Source organism: Plectropomus leopardus, chromosome 18, assembly GCF_008729295.1.
Source record: "Plectropomus leopardus isolate mb chromosome 18, YSFRI_Pleo_2.0, whole genome shotgun sequence".
NCBI lineage: Eukaryota > Metazoa > Chordata > Actinopteri > Perciformes > Serranidae > Plectropomus > Plectropomus leopardus.
This window is the reverse complement of record NC_056480.1, coordinates 17,631,047-17,653,676: the sequence shown is the minus strand read 5'-3', so window position 1 is coordinate 17,653,676 and position 22,630 is coordinate 17,631,047. Positions and strand designations below refer to the sequence as shown.

The window sequence follows — 22,630 nt, the reverse complement described above, 5'->3', positions numbered from 1 at the left end:
GACATATTTCATCATCCTCCTAACTTGGGTCTTTTAAAAAAAGTACGAATTGTTTTCCACAAAGAGGAAGTAAACACATCCAAATGTGTGTTTTCACTGCTGCTTAGTCTGGAAATGTGAATGGCATGCATTGGCATGAGGGTAAATAACTCATTTAGTACTGACAGAAATGTGCCTGTAGGACAGAGTATCAGAAACCGCAAAGCACCGAAAGTTTGGATTGAATGTCTGGACAGATTTATCATCTCCTTCTCATATTCCTGGATCAGATCAATGCTATTTAAATTTTAAACTTAAGACATCGCAGAAAAATGTTCTTGTGCAGCTGCCTGTGTTTAGACCAAATTCAACCTTTGAGAAGATTGTTTTCTTTTGTTGTATAAAAACAACAATAAAAATAATCTTTACTGGCATAAACCTTTGAAACTCAAACAAATCAGCTTGATTTCTTTCAAAAACATGGGAGGATGGCAATAAGCAACTTCATAAGAAATGACCCTCAAATTAGCAACAAACTAGTAAACAGTTAAAAGAAAATTACAGGAAAATTGGCCAAAAAAGGAAAAGTAAATGTAAGAAGTAAATGACATTTTTCCCTTTTTTGATATTTTTTTTAATTCTCTCTCTCTCTCTTCCTCTCTTTTTTGCTGTCCTTTGTTAAACATTAATTTCCAGGTGGTTTCTAATCACCCTTCACCAATTCCTTGCAATTTGCTCATTGCCTTTTCGTTTCTGAAGAGAAATAAACCTTTTTGCTCAGGTTTCAAAGGTCGAAATACTTGGGGAACGCGTCTAAATGCAGCTCAAGAAAAACTGATGTCCATCCAGGTTACAAAGCATTAAAATAAAAACACTAACTAGCTGTAACTCGTACATAAGCAGTTATGTTGGTATTGACTATTTCCAACTGTAATTTCTTGTAGCTCTTGAATAAGAGGCCTCACCAGCACATCCATAACAGACCCACTGTGTGTTCCCACTAAAGAGACACAATACTCTGTCATTGGTCACTGTCCCTCTTGAGTAACCGGTTAAACGCATTGAGATGCAGCTAGTTATTATTCATCAGTGATAACCTTTCTCACTGAGGTTTGCTGTGGATTCAATCTGCCTGTCCACAAATACAAATGTCAGCTCTGATTGCTGAGCCCAAGTTTGAAGGCCAAACACAGCCCTTCTCTCATACATCTCCAAAGGGCTACAATCTGATAAACTCATTCAACTGCTTGTGTGCCGTTCAGGTTGTCTTTACTGTCTGTCAGCCCTTGTTTCTGTATCTGCAGGCCTCAGTACACCCCCACTTCTCTGTGTCTGCCTCCATCAGTGTCTGCCTGCTCGTCTGTCTCTTTGGCGGCACGGCTGTTGGCATACATGAGCGTGTGGGCTAAGGTTCATGTCATGTGCTTGTCTCCTGATTTGTGACCTTTGTCACATGTTGCCCGCTTTCTCGCCCACCATGTTTACTGTGTCTGCCCACTGCCCAGACTTCAGTCAGACAAAGTGAAAACTGGCTTAGCACATTACATGATTGCCATCTGTGAAATCAAGACAATGAGAAGGAAACAAAACCCACAAATATGGCTCACTTAAGCAATTAATAATTCATTTATTCCAATTAACAACTGACATACACTTGGGAAGAGTTCCTAACCAAGTGTAATATTTTATTTAAAATCGCCCGAGGCATCACGAAACAAATCTTGACTAACTAGCAAAATTCCTCCACTTGCAGTGGGAAAGGTGAATAATTCAATACCATGGGCAATAATTCAATATTATAATTTATTTAGTCCACATAATTGTATTGTGACAAAGTTTTTAAAGCAACATTTGCTGATTTTTTCCACCCTCTTGGGGTGAACAGAAATAAGCTGTAAACACAACAGCAACATATAAATTTGCATATGTTCAACTAGGGCTGGGCAATATGGTTTATAAATAATATCTCGATATTGTTAGGCTATGGTGCGATATATGATATATATATATTTTGACTTTTTCATATGTTCCCAAAAATAACACAACTGACTGATTTAACCCTTTGATGTCCATGATCATACCAGTGTGAATTTAAGGGGAATACAGCTCTTATATGACATTGTAGGATTTTAACTGGGGATGCACAGTAATGTAGGCATGACCCGTTACTCAAAAAATCTATCAAATCTATAATGTACAAACCTATATGCTTTATTTTTTTTATGACAAAATGAACATGTAAAAAACATCAACTGTTGAAGTATTTTTATTATTTTACACAATGAATGAATATCACATACATTGAAGCGCATTGTGTTTTACGTGTCCATCTGCTGGTGGGCTGTCACTATAAGAGTAGGTATAATTTGATGTTAATTCCACTATAGAAGAGACTTGATGATCACTAAAATTAGCTGGGGAAAAAAGTGGATATATCGATATCGGTTATTGGCATAACAGATTTCTGCAGTTTTTTGGGGGCTTCGAAGCTTCTGTGATAGTTACCTGTGAATTTGCAAAACTAATCAAGTAATCAGCCAACTTTTGTAGGACTTTTGTAGGACTGCCGCATGTGTGTGTGACAGAGTGGTATAGAGAAATGGAGACGAAGGTGGACTACTGCAAGCAATGTTTCTGTAAGTTATTAATAACTCTGAAAGCCACGGGTTGTACCTCATCTCTAGATCAAATGCTTTCCTTCTGTTGGCAGTCACGGATAACCGTCTGAAATTTGTCTCACCTGTTCTCTGCCAGTTTAACAACTTAATGCTTGAAGCGGGGGTTGATGATTGTACTAAGGACATTGGCCTCATCAGTGTCAAACACTTGCCACCTCCTTTTATTTTCATCCATCAAATTAATGGTGAAAAAAAAACAAAAAAAAATCGAAGCATTTAGATACTGATTTTGGCATCGATCACCCTGGCAAGGGCCTGAAGATTCAAAGCATTTGGCTCAGCTCGTGATGACATGGTCATTTGGCAAATCTCACATAAAATGATATTGAATGACATCGCCCTCCTAAATATTTGCCTATCTACATGGTGCAACTTAAGTATTCATTTGGAGTCATGTTTCTGGCCACCAAGGGAATGGAGATCCAACATTATAATTTCAAATACTGATTTCATAAATATAAAGCAATGCTGAGCTGTTTGTCGTTATACTACATGGCTGTCAGCTTGTCCCCCTGTTCGCCTCTGCAGTATTCACACATCCATCATCCCCTGCGTGCTGTGTGCTGTGCCCTTCTCCCCCCTTAGCCTCTCTCTTCAGCAATCAGCTGGTATTATCCCCGTCATCTTGTGGTTGTATAGGCACGCAGCGTTTTTGACTGTCTTTTCTCTGGAATTATCCATTTCACTGGGTAAAACCATCTGTGTTCAATCATCCTAAAAAGCTCCAGCTACTACTGCCAAATCACTGCACTCTCTATCTTTATCTCTGGAAAGGTGCTTCAGCTAGATAGGTGTGTTTGTGTATGCAGGAGGTATGAGGGTGCTACTACTGCTATCATTGGTTTGAGGGAGCCTGAATAGATCCACAAATCAGACTGATCTGAGATCAGTTTGTCAATAAAAGGTTTAGAGGAGCATGATGCTGACGCTTGCTGTGTGACCTCCACAGGTTCATTACAACAATAGTGTGTGCTAATACTTTCTCTTTCACTTTCTATTCGTCTATCTTTCAAATTTCTCTACCAGTGTATTCACTAGTTAATTAGGATGTATTTACTATTTACAGTTTGCGTACAGATAGTTGTGCATGTCTGTTTTGAATATATACAAGTGAAAATAACCACATATTACTTAAATAACAGCCAAAATGTATTCAGGTCTTATTCGTTGGGTTTCTTAAGCTGCCAAATTCTTGAGTTTCTGCTTCTTTCTGTTACTTCTCCCAAATATAGATTTTTTTTTTTTTTTTTTTGGTGCGGTTGCGATGCCTATAGGTTTTTAAAAACTGTATAAAGATTAAAATTTACTCCAACTCCTCAAGGTAGCCCCTCAAACACAGTGTGTGAATGTCTCTGCAGGTACGTGTGTGTGCAAGGGAGCACCAAATGAAAAATAGCCCTGCATATGCAATCTAATTCCTAAAGAATGCATGACCAGCCAAGACCACATATGGATGTGGTTCAGCTCAGCTTTTATGCAAAATTGAACTGCCGCCTTGTGGTTCTAATTTAGCAAGGTGCACCAGAAAACTTCCCATTAGCTGACTCTGTAACTCTTCTCATTGTGTCTGTAGGCAGCTGAAAGAGGATAAAATGAGTGTGGCTTATATTTGCTGGATGAGGGAGTGACTCACTGATGCAGAAAATGGGTGTAAATTGGCCACTAGCTCAGTAAGTTTAACTTGTGTTTTTGTTCAGTAATGACCAACTGGTGCACAACTTTGTGTCTATTAAACTGGGCATACTTGGACCAGTATGTCAAGTTCTTGTGACTTTCTAGTGCCCTAGAAATGAACTAATTCATTTGGGAGTAAAGCATTAGGGATGTCTGTTTTGGTTCATTTTGTTTTCAACAGGTTAATACCTATAAATCAGTAACTAACCGGTTAATTCTTAAGAGTAAAAAAAAAAGATGTGAAATAAAGAGGCCTTTTCTTCTATGCCGGAGCTCCATTGCTGCATATCAAAACGCGATTCATATAGAGGTGGTGACATTTTAATATTTTGAATGTATTGACTTTTATTTTATTGTCTGTTCACATTGCTAACAGACAGCCGACCAGCCGTGTTAACTTTTAGAAACATGTCCACTGTCCAGTATTTGGTCTCCACTAGTTCCTCAGCCGCCCTGCACTGTGCACAGTGCTCAGCTCAGGTCGGATGAGAGCTAACGTTTGCTAGAGAGTGGCGTAACTAATGTGGAGAGGAGCTAGTAACGCTTACGTCCGCCCTGCGGTCTACATGAGTGAGTATTCGGCTTCATTTTGACCACCAAAACCCCTTTAACATTGTTAATTATTTTAGCACCACTAGCTGTGCTGACACAAAGAGACAGTGATAACATAGTCAACAATGCTAAAGGGGTTGTGGGTTAAGATTTAACCACACACTCACTGGAGTGAGCTAAAGGGAGACCAGAGGGTGGGAACAATGTTTCCACAGCAATGCTGTTGGGAGGAGACGGCGTTACTAGCTGTAACTGCCAAATGAGTGACCCTGCTAGCTAGCTCCTACCAGACCTGAGTGGTGTGCAGTGCAGCGAACTGAAGAGTTGCAAAATTAACTTTATTTCTGAACCCAAATGTGAATATGTAACTAGACAAAAACATTCTCTGCGGTTTAACGGTTAAGGGGGTACTGCTGACATTCTCAGAAAGGGTTTTCTAATGCGTTTTTTTGCGGTGTATAAATTGGATGATGCAGCAGCTCTACTCTTTCTTATTTCTGCCGTTCTGTGCGCTGTGTTTTTACAGGATACCCCAAAGGATGCAGCTTAAACATCACAAGCTGCTGCTGTAGTGTATCGCACTGTAGTGCACTGCAGCAGCCGGGCTCTAGGGACAGACTTGAATCATTTACAGTACTGCACACAGAAGACTGTTAGAGGAGAGATGGATGACGGTGTGGAAAGAGACTGCTGAAGTCACAAGGGAGGGAATTTTGAAAGAGAGACGGGAGATGTTAGATACACAGTGAGGAAGGAACAAGTCAGGGTGAAGTGTGGTGCGGATTTGACATGTCCTAGTCTTTATTCTCTTGCTCCCATCACCTCTCCCAATCTATCTGTATCCGCTCTGCTCCCAGCTCCCAGCTCCCTTGTCTCTCGCGTTTCATCCCCTCATATCGCTTCTACAGTCTGGCTGGGGACCAGCTCAGCATCGAACTCCCGTCTACTCACGGCCAATTTGGAAGGAATTTGCTCACCCATTAAAGTGCATGTTTAGCACGACTTTCATCCCTTTCCTCATATATTTATTTTTTCTCTCGCCGTCCCCAGCGAGCAGCCAGCCATGTCTGTTCTTGCCTGAACAGCTTTTATCAAGAGCAGATTCTAACGAAGACAAAAACAAAATGTGTGCAGTCCACATGGACAAGACAAACATTCAGAGGGTCCTTTTAGGTGCAGCACTTCCCACAACAATAATCCCTTTTTGCTGTAATGGGCTGAAATGAGTCCTGAAAGTATTCTTTTTCCTGTTTACTTAACAAAGTGATCCATATGCTGTAGAGTTTGTTTTTAATAAGAGCAACGATCTGAGGTGGACAGAAACAGGAGGCTATGAAAGTTACCACAAATGCGTACATTCGGTTTCCACAAGTACAAGGACAAAAACTCAGACAAAACGATGCAGACGGTTTCTTCTGATCAGAAAATAAACACAACCAAGGTGTTGAACCTCTCTTTCGTTTCACACTAGTTACTGTCCAATTATTTCTTGCCCATACAAATCACGGTTATTCAAGCACATACTGCACATGCAGCAGTTCTGCATTTAAGTAAATACTTGTAGCTGCATGCACTCACACACAAGCTTAAGTAGACAAAATTAAAAAGAACTATGCTGTCACTATAGATGGATTTATAGTGTACTCCTGTTGAGCTTGACTGCAAATAACGGCTGAATGTGATGTGAGTTTCTTTGCTAGTATTCTGTTTCAAACTTTACATTGATTTTTTTTTGCTTTGGGGGGAAAAAGTTCTTTTTGAGTAGCTGCTTTCTTCAACAGGCCAAGCAAAGCTTTTAAGGAATCAAAGATATAACTAAGACAAATAAGCAGGCCAATATAACACTTGCCAAGCAAGTAATTATTGTGATGAATGGCTACAATGTGTGTTTAATAAAAGCCCCGTCAGACCTTCAGGAAGAGCTCGTTCACACTCACTTTTATCTTGCTGGTTTTGTTTGCGAAGGATTTCTCGGAGTTATAAAATGACAAGAATGACGCAAATTTGCCGCTTGGAAAGAGGTTTTGAATTGATCTGTTTTGAGTAAACTGGGTTTTTCTCCCACAAACACACCCATTTATCCTACAATTGCATTATTCAAGAATCAGAACAGAGAAAGACAAGAAAAAAAAAACAGGCTGAGAGAAAGAATGACTTGGGTAACACCGAACTTTCTCACAGCAGAGGCCATTGAATGAAACTCAGTCAGTAGCCATGGGAGGCAGCCACAAATGTTTCCAGCTTTTGTTTCCCTCTGATTTATAGTTGGTCAGCGTGTCCTTGAGGTGTTAGACTAGATTTCCCTCTAACCAATGGGTGGGCTCTGTTAGCGTATTGTGTCTCTCGGAGTAAGCTGTTGATGTCGTCTTTTATGGCCTTGTAATTGTCCTCCTAATTATGGACAACAAAGAGATGAGAGGTGGATGGCTGGGAATTGACTGGTTGTGTACCAGAGGAGAAAGTAATAAGATGGGGAAGGATAAGCTCTACTGTGTTAATGTGAAAGAAGGAGGGACTTTATGAGAGATTATGTACAGAGCTATGTGTGCAGGAGTATTGTTCCCACTGTTCATTTAAGTCTTGAGATATGAAATTAACCCCAAATCATCAGGGACGTCAGTGAGTTTGATTAATTCTTCAAATGGGCCATTTGTCATGAATATACCAGGATATAAGTTAAAAGTTAACACCCACTAATATAACATTAGATAGTAGATTAAGCTATTTTCCTCTACAGCAAACCCCCTCTGCAGTGGATTTACTAACACTGGGGACACAACAAGTTAGCCCTGTCAATAAACAAATCTGCCGGAGGTCTGACTTTGCATCTGAAGCAACATTTTGTGCCTACGTCATGGATTGTATAACTCGGTGAAATCCTCAGTGGGGTTTTGGAGGCTTTGGGCAAGTGCAGCAGAGTGTAGCAGCATGGTATGGTGAGGGTGTGTGTGAAACAGAGGGACGAAGAATGAACTGAGAGGAGAGAGTTTAAATTAACAGACTGCAGTGAAATGTACAGTAAACCCCTAACATTTGGCCTGAAGGCAGTTTGAATGATTGAGCAGGTGTCTATAAGGAGTGAAGCTGGGTATCCAGCCTCAATCATTTTCTGTTAATGATGAAATGTGTCCAAAAACTGTGAGGTACTGAAAGTTGGCTGGTCATCTGGTCATATTTGTAGTCTGGTTTACCATGGCATCCAAAATTTCAGCCTGACACTGAGAGCTGATGCAGCTGTTAATCATGAGACAGTTCACGCCCAAATTAAAAAAAACAACTTTTTTTCCTCTTACCGGTCGTGCTAAATATCAGTCTAGATTGTTTTGGTGTGAGCTGCCAAGTGTCGGGAATATCGGCTGTAGAGATGTGTGCCTTCTCTCCTATAGCTATACAGTTTCATGTTGGAACAATTTTCTTTCGATTGAACTACACCAACTTTAATGCAGTACAGAGGGAAATGTCCATCTATTCATGGACGAGAGACGCTCATGACAGCGCGAGATGGAAACATGAACAGCATCCCCCTTTGTTAAACTGTAATGTTAGCTAGCTCACGGTGCTAGGCAAGCTAACAGTAGAAGCACACTGCACGACATAACAGCAAACATATACATTTATATATATCAAACTTGTTAGCAATTACTTGCCCCGTTACATGTAGCAGTTAACATTTGTATCCCCACGTGCAGCTAGTGCTAGCATACCCAGTACCACTGAGCAAGCAAATATCACAGTTCAGCTGAGCAGGACAGCATGGATGTTTAAATCTCATGCTTTCACAGGTACTAGCATTTTACCCATGAGTAGATGCATGCTTCCTTCTGTGTGGTGATACGGTCCGGTGGTGCTGCTCAGCTGGTCTTACATGAAACTGCCCACAACAAGGTCTGTGGATATTTAAAAGTTTTTCTGGAAAGACACATTAGTGTAGAGCTTTTCAAATGTATTTTTTTTTTTTTTTTTTGGCACTTTAAGCACCACAAGCCGAGTGCCATCCCGTTCCATTATATTTGAGAGAAGGCAGACATCTCCAACACTCAGAACACAAAACTATCTAGACTGACAGATAGCACTACAGGCCAGAGTAAAAATATGTATTTTTGATTTCAGGTGAATTGTCCCTTTAAAATTTGATCTACACTGTTTTTCTAAGTGTTCCACCAACAAATGCAGAATGAATGTGCACTTTTCTCTTTCTCTGCAAAATGAAACTGACACGAGTTCCTTTGATACACACACAAACACAATGGGCTCTTTTCTGTGATGGCACTGTATCAATATTATGTTCTCCCCACCCTGCTCTGTTCCTGTTTGCACAGCCCAGTAAATGTACCCACCTAGTAATCTCTAATGGAGGAAATCCCAGGCTGTGGTTATTCTCTCCTCTCTCTCTGGGCCTCTCTTTGTCATTCACACAGACCTTTTCCATGCTGTTTGTCTTTCACAGACACATCATGTTAAACTTGTTAAACTTACTTCACCATCCGCTCATCTGCTGCAGTTTAGAAGTTTTTTTTTTTCCACAGGAGGATATGTAATCAGATTTTCTCTCTCTACCTCTGCCTCTCTTCTCTCTGTGAGCCTCAGGTGCTGCCATTTGTGCACTGACACACAAGCACACACTCAAGGTCCTCTCTCATGCCCTTAAACACTGGTTTCTGGATCAGTGCCAGCCTGAGTGTTCATTAGTGTCACTATTTGCTTGTACAAGTCAACTGGGAAAACAATCTCCGCATTCAGACAAGCTTGGACAGACATGAAAACATATCAAAACATATCATACTTTCACACTTTCAGTTGTACAGAGTCCTCCAGAAAAGGTGCACGGACAGATGCTTCAATCATCAGAAACTTTACGTCACAGAAATGTTTTATCAGGTCTCTTGTGTAACATAAATGCCACCTGACATTAAAGAACAGTTTACTTTATGACGTAGGTCTGAATCATGTGTCACTGTGCCCTAATTCCCTCTTTTTGGCTGCATCATGTCCAGCCAGCATTGGTGTTTTCTACGGAGTATCCCACTCTGTGTGGATGAGTCAGTGAAAAACACTGGGCTGGCAGGAAGGGAACTCTAATGCTGAGATAAAGAAGACAGATGATACGTAGAGTGACGAGTGACGGAACAAAAGATGTGCTTTATGAGCACTTCCAGGGTCAGGATCTTGCTGCAGAAAAATGGTCTTTCCGAGAATGGATAATAATGACAAAAAGACAAGTTACAACTTATTTTATGTATTGTATATATTATAGAGGAGGAAGAGAGAACAGCAGCAGTTTTTTTTGTTGCCTTACATCTCAGCTTTTCCTTTCTGTCCTTGTTTCTTCATGTCTTTTTTTCATGATTTACATAACAGACACTTAGCAAGTAATATCTTTTATTATTTTACAGAAGCAGGGCTTGTATGATTATTAGAAATCCTTGAAAAAGGGCCATTATCAGAGTGAATGTGGTTGAACTGATCCACCACTGAAGCTTCAATGCTGTATCAAGATGTGACTGTCACTTTTCAAGGACTTTAAGCAGTACATTTTTTGTGTTATGCAGAATTCATGACAAACTAGGTAGCAGTCTTTTATTTCTCGCATATTAACTGTTGTTTGAAAATTCTCAGCAATTTGAATTTGGAAAGTCCTACCCAGTGCTGCTTTTCTTTTGTATCCATCTATCATGGTATTTCTGAGCCAGAAACATACTTGCTGTGCACAGTGCTAATAATGAGCACGGTGGTTCTGTGAAACGACTTAAGCCGCATTAAACATCAACGTCCGTTAAAAGAACTTTGAAACTCAGCGATGCTTGACGAAGCTGTCGGTGTGAATGATGTGTGATGTACAGTTTTAATGTGGGTCATGTCTCACAGGGCAGCAGCTCAAGAGGTTTGCTGACTCAGGCTAATTTAGCATTGTGGCATTCAGATTCAGAAAGGCATTTGTTGCAGCTTTAGTGTCCCCCTTTTTTGATGTGCAATTAGTGAGCATGGATTTACACGAATAAAGATAACAAATAAGATATCTTAAGTCAGTGTGAAGAGAATTGTATTCCTTAGAATAGTAGATAGATTAATATATAAATGGATGAATTCATAATAGGATTGTTAGATGTAAAGCTGCATCCATTAGTTTTTTCATTGATGAGTAATTCGAAACAAAATTAATTATAAACTATTTGATATGCGATATTCAGACCAATTATATAACAGCAAACTACAATTTGCTACATAAAGATATAGTGCAACAATCACATCCTCAGCAGAGAACGAAGTCACCCTCCTGCAGTGTTTATATAGTGGCCAAACTGTGATATTAAGGGCGTTACATGATGCCATTGAGCCAAAAAAGACTTTTTCTCTGTAGACTTATATTATGAAGATACATCTGTAATCAGTGGGTCATTTTATAGGGTTGCGCCCACCCTCCAGTTCCCCCATGTTAACACTGTTAGTTCTGTCAGCACTGTTCTTATATGTAAGTGCCACTAGCTGCTAGCCAGTAGCTCAGCCGCCTGCATGTTGAGAGCTTGGTGCAGACAACCTCTGAATGACAGATACACTGTACATATTATTATATACATATTATATAGAGCTCATTTGAATCCTTCAAGCAAAAAAGGCCAAACATTTAAAGTTACAAGTTTTGAAGTGTGAGAATTTGTTGCTTTTCTTGGTCTTACACAATAGCAAAACGGAATATTTGGGCTTTTGGGCTGTTGGTTGCATACACGACATTTAATTGCATGTGTTTGAGGATATTGTGAGTGAAAAATTGTCGGAGTAAACAATAATGAATCAGTTACTGCTTTCGTTTTTTGCATATATTTTTTGGCTGGATGTAGAACAGTAAAGGATTCATGTAGTGATATGACAAGCAATTAATCTCCCTAACTAAATTTTGGTTGAAACTAAAGCAAAGTTAAGGACCCAGATAACGAAAAAAAAACCTGTGTGTACTACCTGTCAGGTGCTGATCAATAATTCAATATTCCTGTAAACTTTCTATGAGATGTCAGGGTTAATTGTGTTATACACTGTCAAAAGTATCTGAACATGTTTCAAAGGATTCATTAAGTCTCTGTTGTGAAACAAAAAGTGACAGCCTGGCGTGTTACATTCTTGTGTCACTGTGCTGCTCGTTCAAACGGCTGCCTGAGCTCATCAGAACTGGCGTGTGTTCTGTTGCCCACAAAGACTCCACTGCAAAAGATTCCCACTCGGACCACCTGCAGCTGTGGACCAATTAAAATCACCACCTACCTCTCCCTGACCCAAATGGTTTGACAGGCATACACACACTAATACCCACAGTAACAGCTGGAGAGAGTGAAAGCAGTCAATGAATAATTGATGATAATTGGCTCTACCTATTCATAATTCATACCCTTAATTATCACTAAGAGGCCCCGCCTGACTTTGGTGTGTGTGTTTTTGTGTACCCAGTGGTGGACTGTCTTGTAAATGTCACAGAAGATGTGCGTGCATGTCCCAACTGCTGTGTTTGTTGCTGCTCTTATTACAAACTTTTTGAAATGATGTGTAAGGGGTGCTGGAGACGAGAGAAATTATTTCTCTCCTTCTCACACGCAGAGTCGGTTATCCATGTGTTGTCTCCCAAAATGTTATCTCCACTTGTAGCTGTACAGGCAGGAAACGCCTCTCTCCTGATAAGCAAATGGAGCACGAGCTCTAGTATCAACATGTTCCCTTATCAAAGGTGTTGTGAGGATACAATCACAGCATACTTTCACTATCCAACAAAAAGCTATGATTTGAGAATGTGAAACCATGCAACTACGAGTACAGTCATTTGTTTTAGATTGCTCAGTGGAAAAATAACTACAGTATAAAGTACCTAACAATGCAGGGCTTATATAGGTAGCAACTAGGGTTGGGCCAATGCAAAAATGTTCAAACCTATTTGATATTAAACAAAACGCCCAACCGAAAAACAGCGCTTGCAGCCGGTAAGAACAGCTCTTTCTTCAGCTTGGAATTCAAAATGTTGCCATATTGATGAAGTTTAGTATTTTTAAGAGACTGATTCAGCCATATCTCTCATCAACCCAAAAAGTAAACAAAAGTGGCATGCACAAATCCCCCCCCCCCTTTCTCTTTCATGTTGTAACGCCGGCCACCTTGGCAGTAAATTACACACGACCTGTCACACACTAGTAGGTCTGTTAGTCCATTTACAAATGTGATAGGATATTAATCACGCTGTCATATTGCTTATTACTAATGCAATTTGAGTTGGAGTTAGTGCTGTGATGAAGGCTACTTTTAAAAGGATCAGAATGTGACATCATGACAAATGCCAGTTCAGCTGGTTTGCATAAATCAAAACCAGTTTAAGCTCATACACAGGACCGACAAAAACCACAAACCAACCCAACTCTACTGGTTAAAACAAAAGTAAAGCATTTACATAATGTCTGACTTTCTCCTTTTCTTTATCCACACATTCCTGCAGATCACCACTCTGATCAACCACAAAGACAAGCCAAAGAAGTCGGAGCGCACCCTGGTAGCCATACACAGGGTGGGCCAGGCAGTGAGCGTGGCTGTGGGACGCTTTGTCGCTGTCGGGGAGGCCATCGCCACAGAGAACCAAGAGCTCAAGGATGAGATGGGTCAAGCCTGCTTCGAGGCACGCAGAGCAGGTTTGGCTGGATCTTATTATGTACTTGACATTTCACTGAACTGCTGAGCTTAAACTCAACTCACTGTTGAGTGTCTCTCTCTAAGGAGGCACTTATTTTGTGGTCATGGATATATGTTGTAACACAGTGTGAGGGTGCGTCACCCTAAAGGCTTCATAGTTGATACTGTGTCTTCCTGATGTAAGTATGGCCGTGGCTTTATAATGTCAAGAAATTGCCACTGAGGTTGTTACAGCCGGTCAGCCAATAGGAGTCACTGGTGTTTATTTGTTCAGACAAACTGTGACAGTTTCATAAAGCATCAGGCACCACCTTCAGGCTTCACACCGTTATCAAATTTGACCAAGTTTCGATTTGTCTGGACAGCCTGGCTGTCAGACAGTATTAAACCAGAGCACCTCCAGAGTCAGCTAAAGACATTGTTGTTATTAGCTTCGAAGTAAAGGCTGGAAAAAAGTGCTTCTTCACCCAAGGGTGCTGTGTAGAAGGAGGGAATGAATGTGTCTGCACTGGCTTGGAAAACATTGTATAATAGATTCTGATAGAGGCTTTATGCATCAGGCAGTTGGCAAGATTGAAGTAGTTTTCCCGATATTTTCTGCCTCATAGATTGCTTCTCTAATACATTAAGAAATATTTCTCCACCTAAGGTCAGGACCCTGAATTTTTTTTCGGGTTTTGAGGCTACTGGCTGGACCTGTCTGTGTGGAGTTTAGATTTCTCCTCACGTCTGCTTTTCTGCAGTTTCCTCCCTTTTCTAAAACTTGCAGGTTAGATGATACACTCGCAACCTGTCCAGGGTGTAGTCTGCCTCTCAAACTAATGTGCGCTGCAGAGGCTCCATCCTCCTGCAAATCTCAAAAGATAATCTGTTTGATGGATGTATGGAAGTGCTAAACATTAAACAACTGAGAGAGACGAAGGGGTGCAGAGGGTTGTAGAAGGGCTGGAAACAGTGACAACCAGAGTGAAGGAACAAGAATGTGTGGATCATGAGATTGTCAGCTTTTACTGAACCTGAGAAAAAGGAGGTGATGGTTTTGTCAGAAATGTGTTTCTCTCAGTGTTTCTCCCCTTTCTAACATTTATAACATCTAAAACACACATACAAAACACGTCAACCCTGTACCTTCTTAGGGTTATCTTTCTTAGAATTCTTGATTTGGATAGTTGTTACCACTCGCTTGTTGAAACACTTCTTAATATCCAGTGGTGGAAGAAGTATTTAGATACTTTACTACAGTAAAAATATGAATACCACACTGTGCCATTACTCCAATGCAAGTCCTACGCTCAAAACCTTACTTTATAAAATGTTTCTTGTCAGCATTTTACTATTACATATGATTTTACTGGATTAAGATCACTGCTGTGTTAATGCATGTGTGTTGTTGGGTAGTGTAATCTACAGCAATGCATAATATTGCTTAAACATTTAATGAGCTCAGAAAAATGGTCGTTTCCTGCTTTGTGACGAGGCATTTTCCAGCTTATTAAAGAGCGGTTTTAAAGAGTTTATTTTGCTAATAGGAACATTTCACCCCCAGTGAAAAATATATATTTATATGACATGGCAGACTTCTTTATGGCCGATATCGCCAGCACTTGGAAACTCACACCAAAACAGAACTACAGGTAAAAGGAAGAATATGCATTTTTTTGATTTTGTAGTGAACTGTCCGTCTAAGAAGTTGGAGAATTTTCTCAGCCAAGCAAAAAACACATCATTCTAGTTTATCACAAACATTCATAATCAGCACATTTTAAGATACATGGTTTTCACTGGACAGGAAGGAAATAAAAAACGAATATAAAAATGTATTAAAGCTATCAGAGAAATGTAGTGGAGTGGAGGTATAAATATGCATAAGATGCAAATACTCATGTGACGTACAAGTGCCTCAAATTTGTAGGTTAAGTGTAGTACTTGAGTAAATTTACTTAGGTACTTTCTACCACTGTTAATATCTGGAAACTTAGTTCTTATCAGGCAAAACAAGGACCTCATTTAGCTTTCCGCAGAGCAGACCGGAAACAATATCACATTGGATAAGAATTTAGACACAACACCGTGATAATAGGTTTATGTTGAGGGAGCCGGCTTGCGTAGCAAAGCGTTTAATCCTCACACAGCGTTGATTTGTAAAGACGGCTAAAACTCAGACAAAGAGAGTGCTGGTGGGAGGGGAGAATAGACTGATGTGAAAATGTGTGAGTGAGTGAGAGTGTGTGTGTGTGTGTGTGTGTGTAGGTGAGACCAAGTGAAGTGTAAGTGTGTGTGTGTGTGTGTGTGTGTGTGTGTGTGTGTGTGTGTGTGTGTGCGTGCACGCGCGCTTGTATAAATGTCTGGATGTGTGTGACCACTGCGACTAATTTATTCCAGTTCTCACTTTCCTCTTAGCGAGGTGTTTTTATGGTTTTGCCTCGCACTTCTCCTGACAGACACTGTACAACTGTTCCCTGATTTAAAAAAAGAAAGGTTTTGTCTCTCTGACCGTTTAAAAAAAAATAATGGAGACATCTTCAGGGATGAAAAAGAAAGACTTTTAGAGGCTTTAAATCTACAGCAGAGTGAGGGGCTAGTTAGTGAAGGATTGACATTTCTCTAATACCTAGCCGCAGGGAGAGTTTAATCAGGCAGGCTTCAGCCTTGTGTGCTATAATGAATGAAATAAAGGCAGGCTGAAAGCAGTAGTTTAATTAGATGCTACCCATCATCAGAGCGGTGGAGAGATCCAATGAGGCAGGTCAGTGAAGGCAATCTGCGCTGGATCTCTGTGTCTGTCTCTTTCACTCAGTCTCTCAGTGTCATTCTCACATTTGCGTGCTTCCGTCTCACTTTCTCTTTCCCCCTCTGAGATTCAAGATAAGGTGGTAGTTTGGATCAAATGAAAGTCATAGCACATAAAGTATGTGAGTGTGACTGCAGCACATGTGCAGGGCAATAAGTTGGTACAAAAGAGGGCACTATACCAAAACATCGAAGAATGACCTTTTTCACCTGTTTACTCATGGGTCATATATAAATTCTACAGAGACAAGTCTACAGCAAGTTTAGTACTTCTGTTGGGCCTAGCGGTGCCTTGAGCTAAATGCTAACATGCTTATGTGAAGCAGAGATAATGTTTACCAGGTTCACCATCTTAGTTTAGCAATGTTAGCGTGCTACTGTAACCCTACTTTCTTGTTCAGTAGTGTTCTCCAGTGCCTTTGGCTTGTGGATAATGAGCAGGTTACAGTTTCTCTTGTTTTAATCTTCATTAATTCACACCAGCACGACAGGACTCTGCTGTCTTCCAGCTTTTCGGTTCACACGACTCTTGCAAATGTCAAACTGAGACAAACACCTGTCTCTGCAAACAATAGCAGGTAGGAACTATTGTTACTCTCACTTGTGGGTAAGGGGACATAAAATAGAAACGGTACTAAAAAAAGGTACAAATGTAAATGAATAAAATAATAGTTCAAGTGCTGTTACTGAGAAAGTAATAATTACTGTAAGTAATAAAACAAATTAACTCAAAGACCAAAAACATAATGTGGAATAATACCTGCTAAAATAATAATCTGTCCAAAGTATTCAGTAATATATATACACAAATAAATAAATATAAATATATACTACAGTATGCTGAATAAAGTTATTAAAGTATCCCAAAAATGTAATGTGTAGAGTAACTATAATTAGACTACCGTTTGTTCATTAGCACTAAACTCAAAGTGCAGTTGAGGCTGATGGGAATGTTCTTAAAAAAGTCCCGTTGAAACAGAAGTGAGAGAATGTTTAGCTTCTGTATTGTAATGAATTTCCCAGTGAAATGTAATGTTTGTACATTTACAGTGTTCGTACATTTAAATCATGTACTTTCCAGTTGATTGTACAGCGAGAAAGTGGGTTGGCTTTGAGTTCCGCGTGATACAGACTGTGATTACTCTGAGCAGCATGCATGAGAATGAATTACAATATATTTCTCTCTTTTTCCCTAATGGTCTGAATAAGTAGCTAAATCAGTCGCGAGTTACTTTTTAGAAATAAAGTTAAAGAAATAAGAGGGTGTTTAAGGCGCTAAATCTAGTGAGAGAGTTGCAAAGTTGGCAACACTGCACAGTGAAGTGCTGTTTTATATAACCAGAGTGGGAGGCTAGTGGCCCAAAGTCTCATTTGATTGGGTGAACTTTTGTAAACGCCCTAAAAGAGTGCAGGATAAGTCATCAGACATTTAAAACAGTTCTACCAGAAAGTGAAAAGAAAGGAATTTTGACATAAAAATAGTCTGATACTTATTTTTGGACGTCGTTTGGCATCTAACAAGAGATAAATGATCAATTAACACAGGGACACAGGATTAAATTTGGAAAAAGTATTCTTCATTTCTTGGGGACTTTGCGGTCATTTGTTCATAAACAATAGTATTAGCGAAATCTAAATTTTGACCTGGTGATGGCACTGCAAGATTAAAAGTTTCAAAAGTCACCCTGAGGGGTCACATGAATGTCTGCATCAATGCAGATCCACCAACAGACAGACAGACATTGCCATGCATTGAGTCATGCAAGATCGACTGCCTGCAAGCGCTGTACCAACACATCAAGGATCAGCCTTTCAAGTTTTCACTTATGAATAATGAATTCATCGTACAGAAAAAAGTAGACTTCATTACACCTGATGCATGAATTTTCAAGTAGGAACAAACTGCTGTAGATGCTAGGAAAGGTCTCAAATCCATATGGTAAGGGACCAGTGGGATAGCTTTGTTTTACATTTAAGGTCGTGAAAATCCATCCTCCAGTCTGTGCCATCCATATTCTCTGATTTAGAGGCGAGAGTTGGCTCCCTCTGCCTTCCACCCTGCTAGTGCCATGGGGGTTGAGCAGCATTCTTTGTGAGCCAGGCCTAGATGTTTTAACTGGTTAACCGAGCTGGCACTGGAAAGCAGCCTGTCGGATGCAATCAGTTCGTCAGTGCTGCTTCTTTTAAAGGACCAGCCAAACAAAATAGACAGCCAAGCTGCCTGACCCGATAGAGACCAAGCTATATCCCCTTCCCCCTACTTTTTGGGCTCTCTCTTTCTGAGAGATTTCTCTCCTCCTCCATCTCACTCTTAACTCTAGACTTTTTCTGCTTGATAGCTATTTTGGTGATGGGATTTAAGCTTTAAAAACTCTGTACTCTTCCCCTTTGGGGGCCAGTAAGAGCAAGTTGGAAAGAGAGAAAAAGGGAAAGTTGAACTTTTTACGAATGTTGCATTTGCATATTTTGTGTGAGTATGAATTTGCTTGGACATGTTTGCAAATTGTATTTTACGGCCGTATTGTTCTCATGTCATCCAGAAAGCATGTCAGTAGTGTTTGGGTGTCTGGCATGCCACTGTGGTGAATATAGTGTTAGACTTCATCCTGTCTAGGACGATATGTTCTCCCAGAGGTGAAGACTGGCACATTGGAAGAACATCGTGCCATAGTGCTGTCTGACCTAACTTAGAGGGTATTTAAGAAATTATCCGTTGACCACACATTCTTTAATTTTCTGCCTCTTGTCTGGGTCCGGATCTCAGCAGCAGCTGGCGAAGCAAAGTAGCCTAAAGGTCTTTCTGGCCAGCCGCATCATCCAGCTCTTCCGAGGGAATCCCAGGGCGTTCTCAGGCCAGATGGGATATGTAAACCCTCAGGCATGTTCTGAGTTGGCTTCCTCAACTCGACATTTCCTGAATCATCTGACAGACAGACAGATAACGGCGCAGTCCAACTGTCATTGCTAGTTTCAGACCAACTTGGTTGTGATTTTCAAAGCCAATGCCCATGTTGTGTAAGTACCCAATGTCTTAGGACCATCTGTGCACTCATGGGCGTGCAGGTCTTGAAACAAGGTGTGGTCAGGCGCATTATTGGTTCATTGCTATGTTGAGGCAGCAGAAAGTGATTGTTTCATCAAAAACATGGTTTGAAGTCAATGGTGCTGTATTTTCCTGCTATATACAGAGCGCTTTATTCAGATGGTAAGATAAGCCTACAAGGCAGGTTCACAGTGTATGTATGCTTGTATGCTTGTTACACACAAAGGGAGCAGAGAGCTTTTGTTCTCCCCATCTCGTGACATTATTTCACTGCATTGAACATTATACCGTAATGCTAAGGACTATCTCCTCTCACACCTGCTTGCATCAACTTAAAAGCTTTCATAGATGGTCCGCTTGCACACAAGAGCAGATCCGTTTCCTCAGCAACAAACCCCTTGCTTTTTCCAATTTACAGAATCCGCCATATAAATAACAGTGTGCCAGATGCAGGCACACATGCCATTTAAAGAGAATGAGATAATGACACTGAGTGGTTGAAATTATGTTACACTCCAAACAATTGATTAAAAGCACACTCACACATAAGCAAAATAAACACTGGGAGATATTCACTTCCTCTTCACCTACATTCAGTGTGAGTTGAGGGGTGAATAAAACATTTGCTTCCTGTGACAAACCGAATTTGTGTCTCTGCATAGCTTGGAGTTAAACTTTGGTGAACGTTGACTGGCCAAGTTGCAACCTCAAATAAAAGCAAAGGAGTATGTGTGAAGGAGACACTTGTTAACATTTCTAACCAGTCGATATTTTATGATATTGAACATAAAATATATAAACTACACCGCATGAGAGATGCTGCCTGGCCGGCAGTGAATTGGTAGGCAGGTATGGCACAGACGAAAATGGAAAATTACCAATAGCATCATCTTTAGAGTTATGTATGAGCAAGCTAGCAGCTAGCAGGCTAGCTTTTCAGGCGTATCACATCTGACACTGCCCACGTTTATCACAAATATCACCTCAAAGGGCGTTGCTCTCTTGTCAGCATTCACTAATGTATGAGTTTGCCCTAATTCAGGGACAAAATACAACCCCTTTTCCCCTTGCGTCTTACTTTTCACCCAGATTATGCACCATTTAACTTGCAAAAGTTCAGTTGCATGCACTCTAAATGCAATTGCACCATTCAGTGCTAATGCAGTGCATGTGCTATTTAACTAAATTGTTTAAATTGGGTCCAAAAACTCATTAAATCCTACCAAAAGCCCAATAAATTGTTTATATCATTAAAATCAATATATGCACAGGTCCAGAAATAGTGTCTTCACTTACAGTTAGAAGTTGTGTTTTAGCAGTCATATCTTTAATTATATTTAATCTCAGTGGGCTCCATGCAGTGAAGAAGCCTTACAGATTTTTAAATTTGGGGAAAAAAGAGCACTGGCATGGGATCAGTACTCTGTATTGGTATATACCCAGAGTTTGGGTGTATGAATCAGTAGCAGGAGAAAAAAAAAAGTTGCATTGTTGTATCTTTATACACCAACATCTGCAATAAACTATATCAGAAAATCTATTAGCCAAGCTAGTTAATCACTCCAGCTCTGCTGCTGAACCAAACTGAACTGTTCTCTCCTCTCTTGCAGGTGATGCCATAGCCCAGCTGACAGATGTGGGATCAGCCTTGCCGTCCCAGACAGACGGACGTGTCACAGTGTTCAGTGATAGGACAGGGATGGTGAAAGCTGCCCGCTTGCTCCTCTCCTCAGTCACTAAAGTCCTGGTTCTAGCTGACCGCATCGTCATCAAACAGATAATCACATCACGCAACAAGGTCAGACATGCAAATGTGACATGGCACAACCTTTAAGGATATGCATAATCTCTCTCACTTAGTCTCTCCTGCACGCGCGCACACACACACACACACACACACACACACACACACACACACACACACACACACACACACACACACACACACACACACACACACACAGTGATCCACACAAAAATACACGCACCAACCTTAGCAAACTCCATCCGGAGTCCTTTATGTCCTAATAGATAAGCACTGGCTCTTTGAAGGAGTACTCTGGAGATAATTGAAGGGAAGCAGCACATTTAGCGATCACATAAAAACACACACCGTCTCTCTCCATCGTACCTGGCTATGCTCTTAGCCAGACAGTGTGATATGTTTGTAGCTATAGACTGAGCCAAGAATGGAAAAAGGAGGTCTAATCATGACTGGTTATCCTCATTTGGACAGACAGTCCACAACCCCCTGTCCTCCATTACTGGCAAACACAATTACATCTCTTCCTCCTCTTTGTCTGGTGCGGATAAAAGCTGCTGCGCTGCCAGCTAGCCAACCCTCAGCAGCTAAATTAGCAGGTACATAGACTACTATTAACTAAAATACAGGCTAGGAACTACTTAATCTGCTGGTTTTATTTTTGTATATAACTGATGTTATTAATTCACATTAAGACATTAACACTACAAAAAAAGTATTGGAGTAACGTGATAATATAATATTCTGATATGCTGTTTTTTTTGCACCTTGTCACCTATGCAGATATCATGCAAGATTAGATTTTTTTTTTTGTGGAAGACCAGAAAAACACAACCATATGTGTTCATTTATCGTACCCCTCTGATCTTTCACTCCCGTCAGGTCCTGGTTACCCTCGACCATCTGGAAAGAGTCAGCACCTTCCAGGAATTTGTACAGATTTTCAGCCAGTTTGGCAATGAGATGGTGGAGTTTGCCCACCTCACCGGGGACAGACAGAACGTGAGTAGCATGCAAGGAAACTTTGTATCAAACTCATCAGCACATGGCGAAGTTCTCTGAATAAATGAAATGTATCTGTGGTCTGACTCAGAAGAAAGCTGTATATGGATACTAGGTCAATTCCAAATCACATACTTTTTCTTTTTTACTTTTAGTAGGTACTGCAGCTGCCTTTACAAAGTACGTTCTGTTGCATAAAGTATGCAAACCATTAGGACATACTACTTTATCATAACATGTCGCTCTGACCTTTGAGCCCTTTTTGTTCATGACTTAACTCGGAGATAAAACAAAACACCATTTGTCGAGCTTGCCAGTGTCGGAGGTCAATCCGGAGAGCTCTGATGCTGTTACTCTGCAAATTATGTAGTTTTAACTTTTAAGTTATGATGAGACTTTATTAATCCCACAAGGGGGAAATTCAGTCAGAAGCAGAGAAAAATGCAAAAAAAAAAAGTTTTTTGTGTGCCAAAAAGGATCAAATATAACAAA

The 22,630-nt window shown here is 40.4% G+C and overlaps 1 protein-coding gene across 1 annotated transcript in view; it reads left to right on the top strand.

Annotated features, from left to right (window-relative positions):
* The window catches only part of ctnnal1 (catenin (cadherin-associated protein), alpha-like 1), a 71,906-nt gene that overhangs the window by 25,124 nt on the left and 24,152 nt on the right, over positions 1-22,630 (top strand). Inside the window, exons 2-4 of the mRNA XM_042505913.1 lie at positions 13,351-13,540; positions 20,985-21,172; positions 22,019-22,138. Of these exons, the coding sequence (XP_042361847.1) occupies positions 13,351-13,540; positions 20,985-21,172; positions 22,019-22,138 (498 nt within the window). The remainder of the gene's footprint in view (positions 1-13,350; positions 13,541-20,984; positions 21,173-22,018; positions 22,139-22,630) is intronic.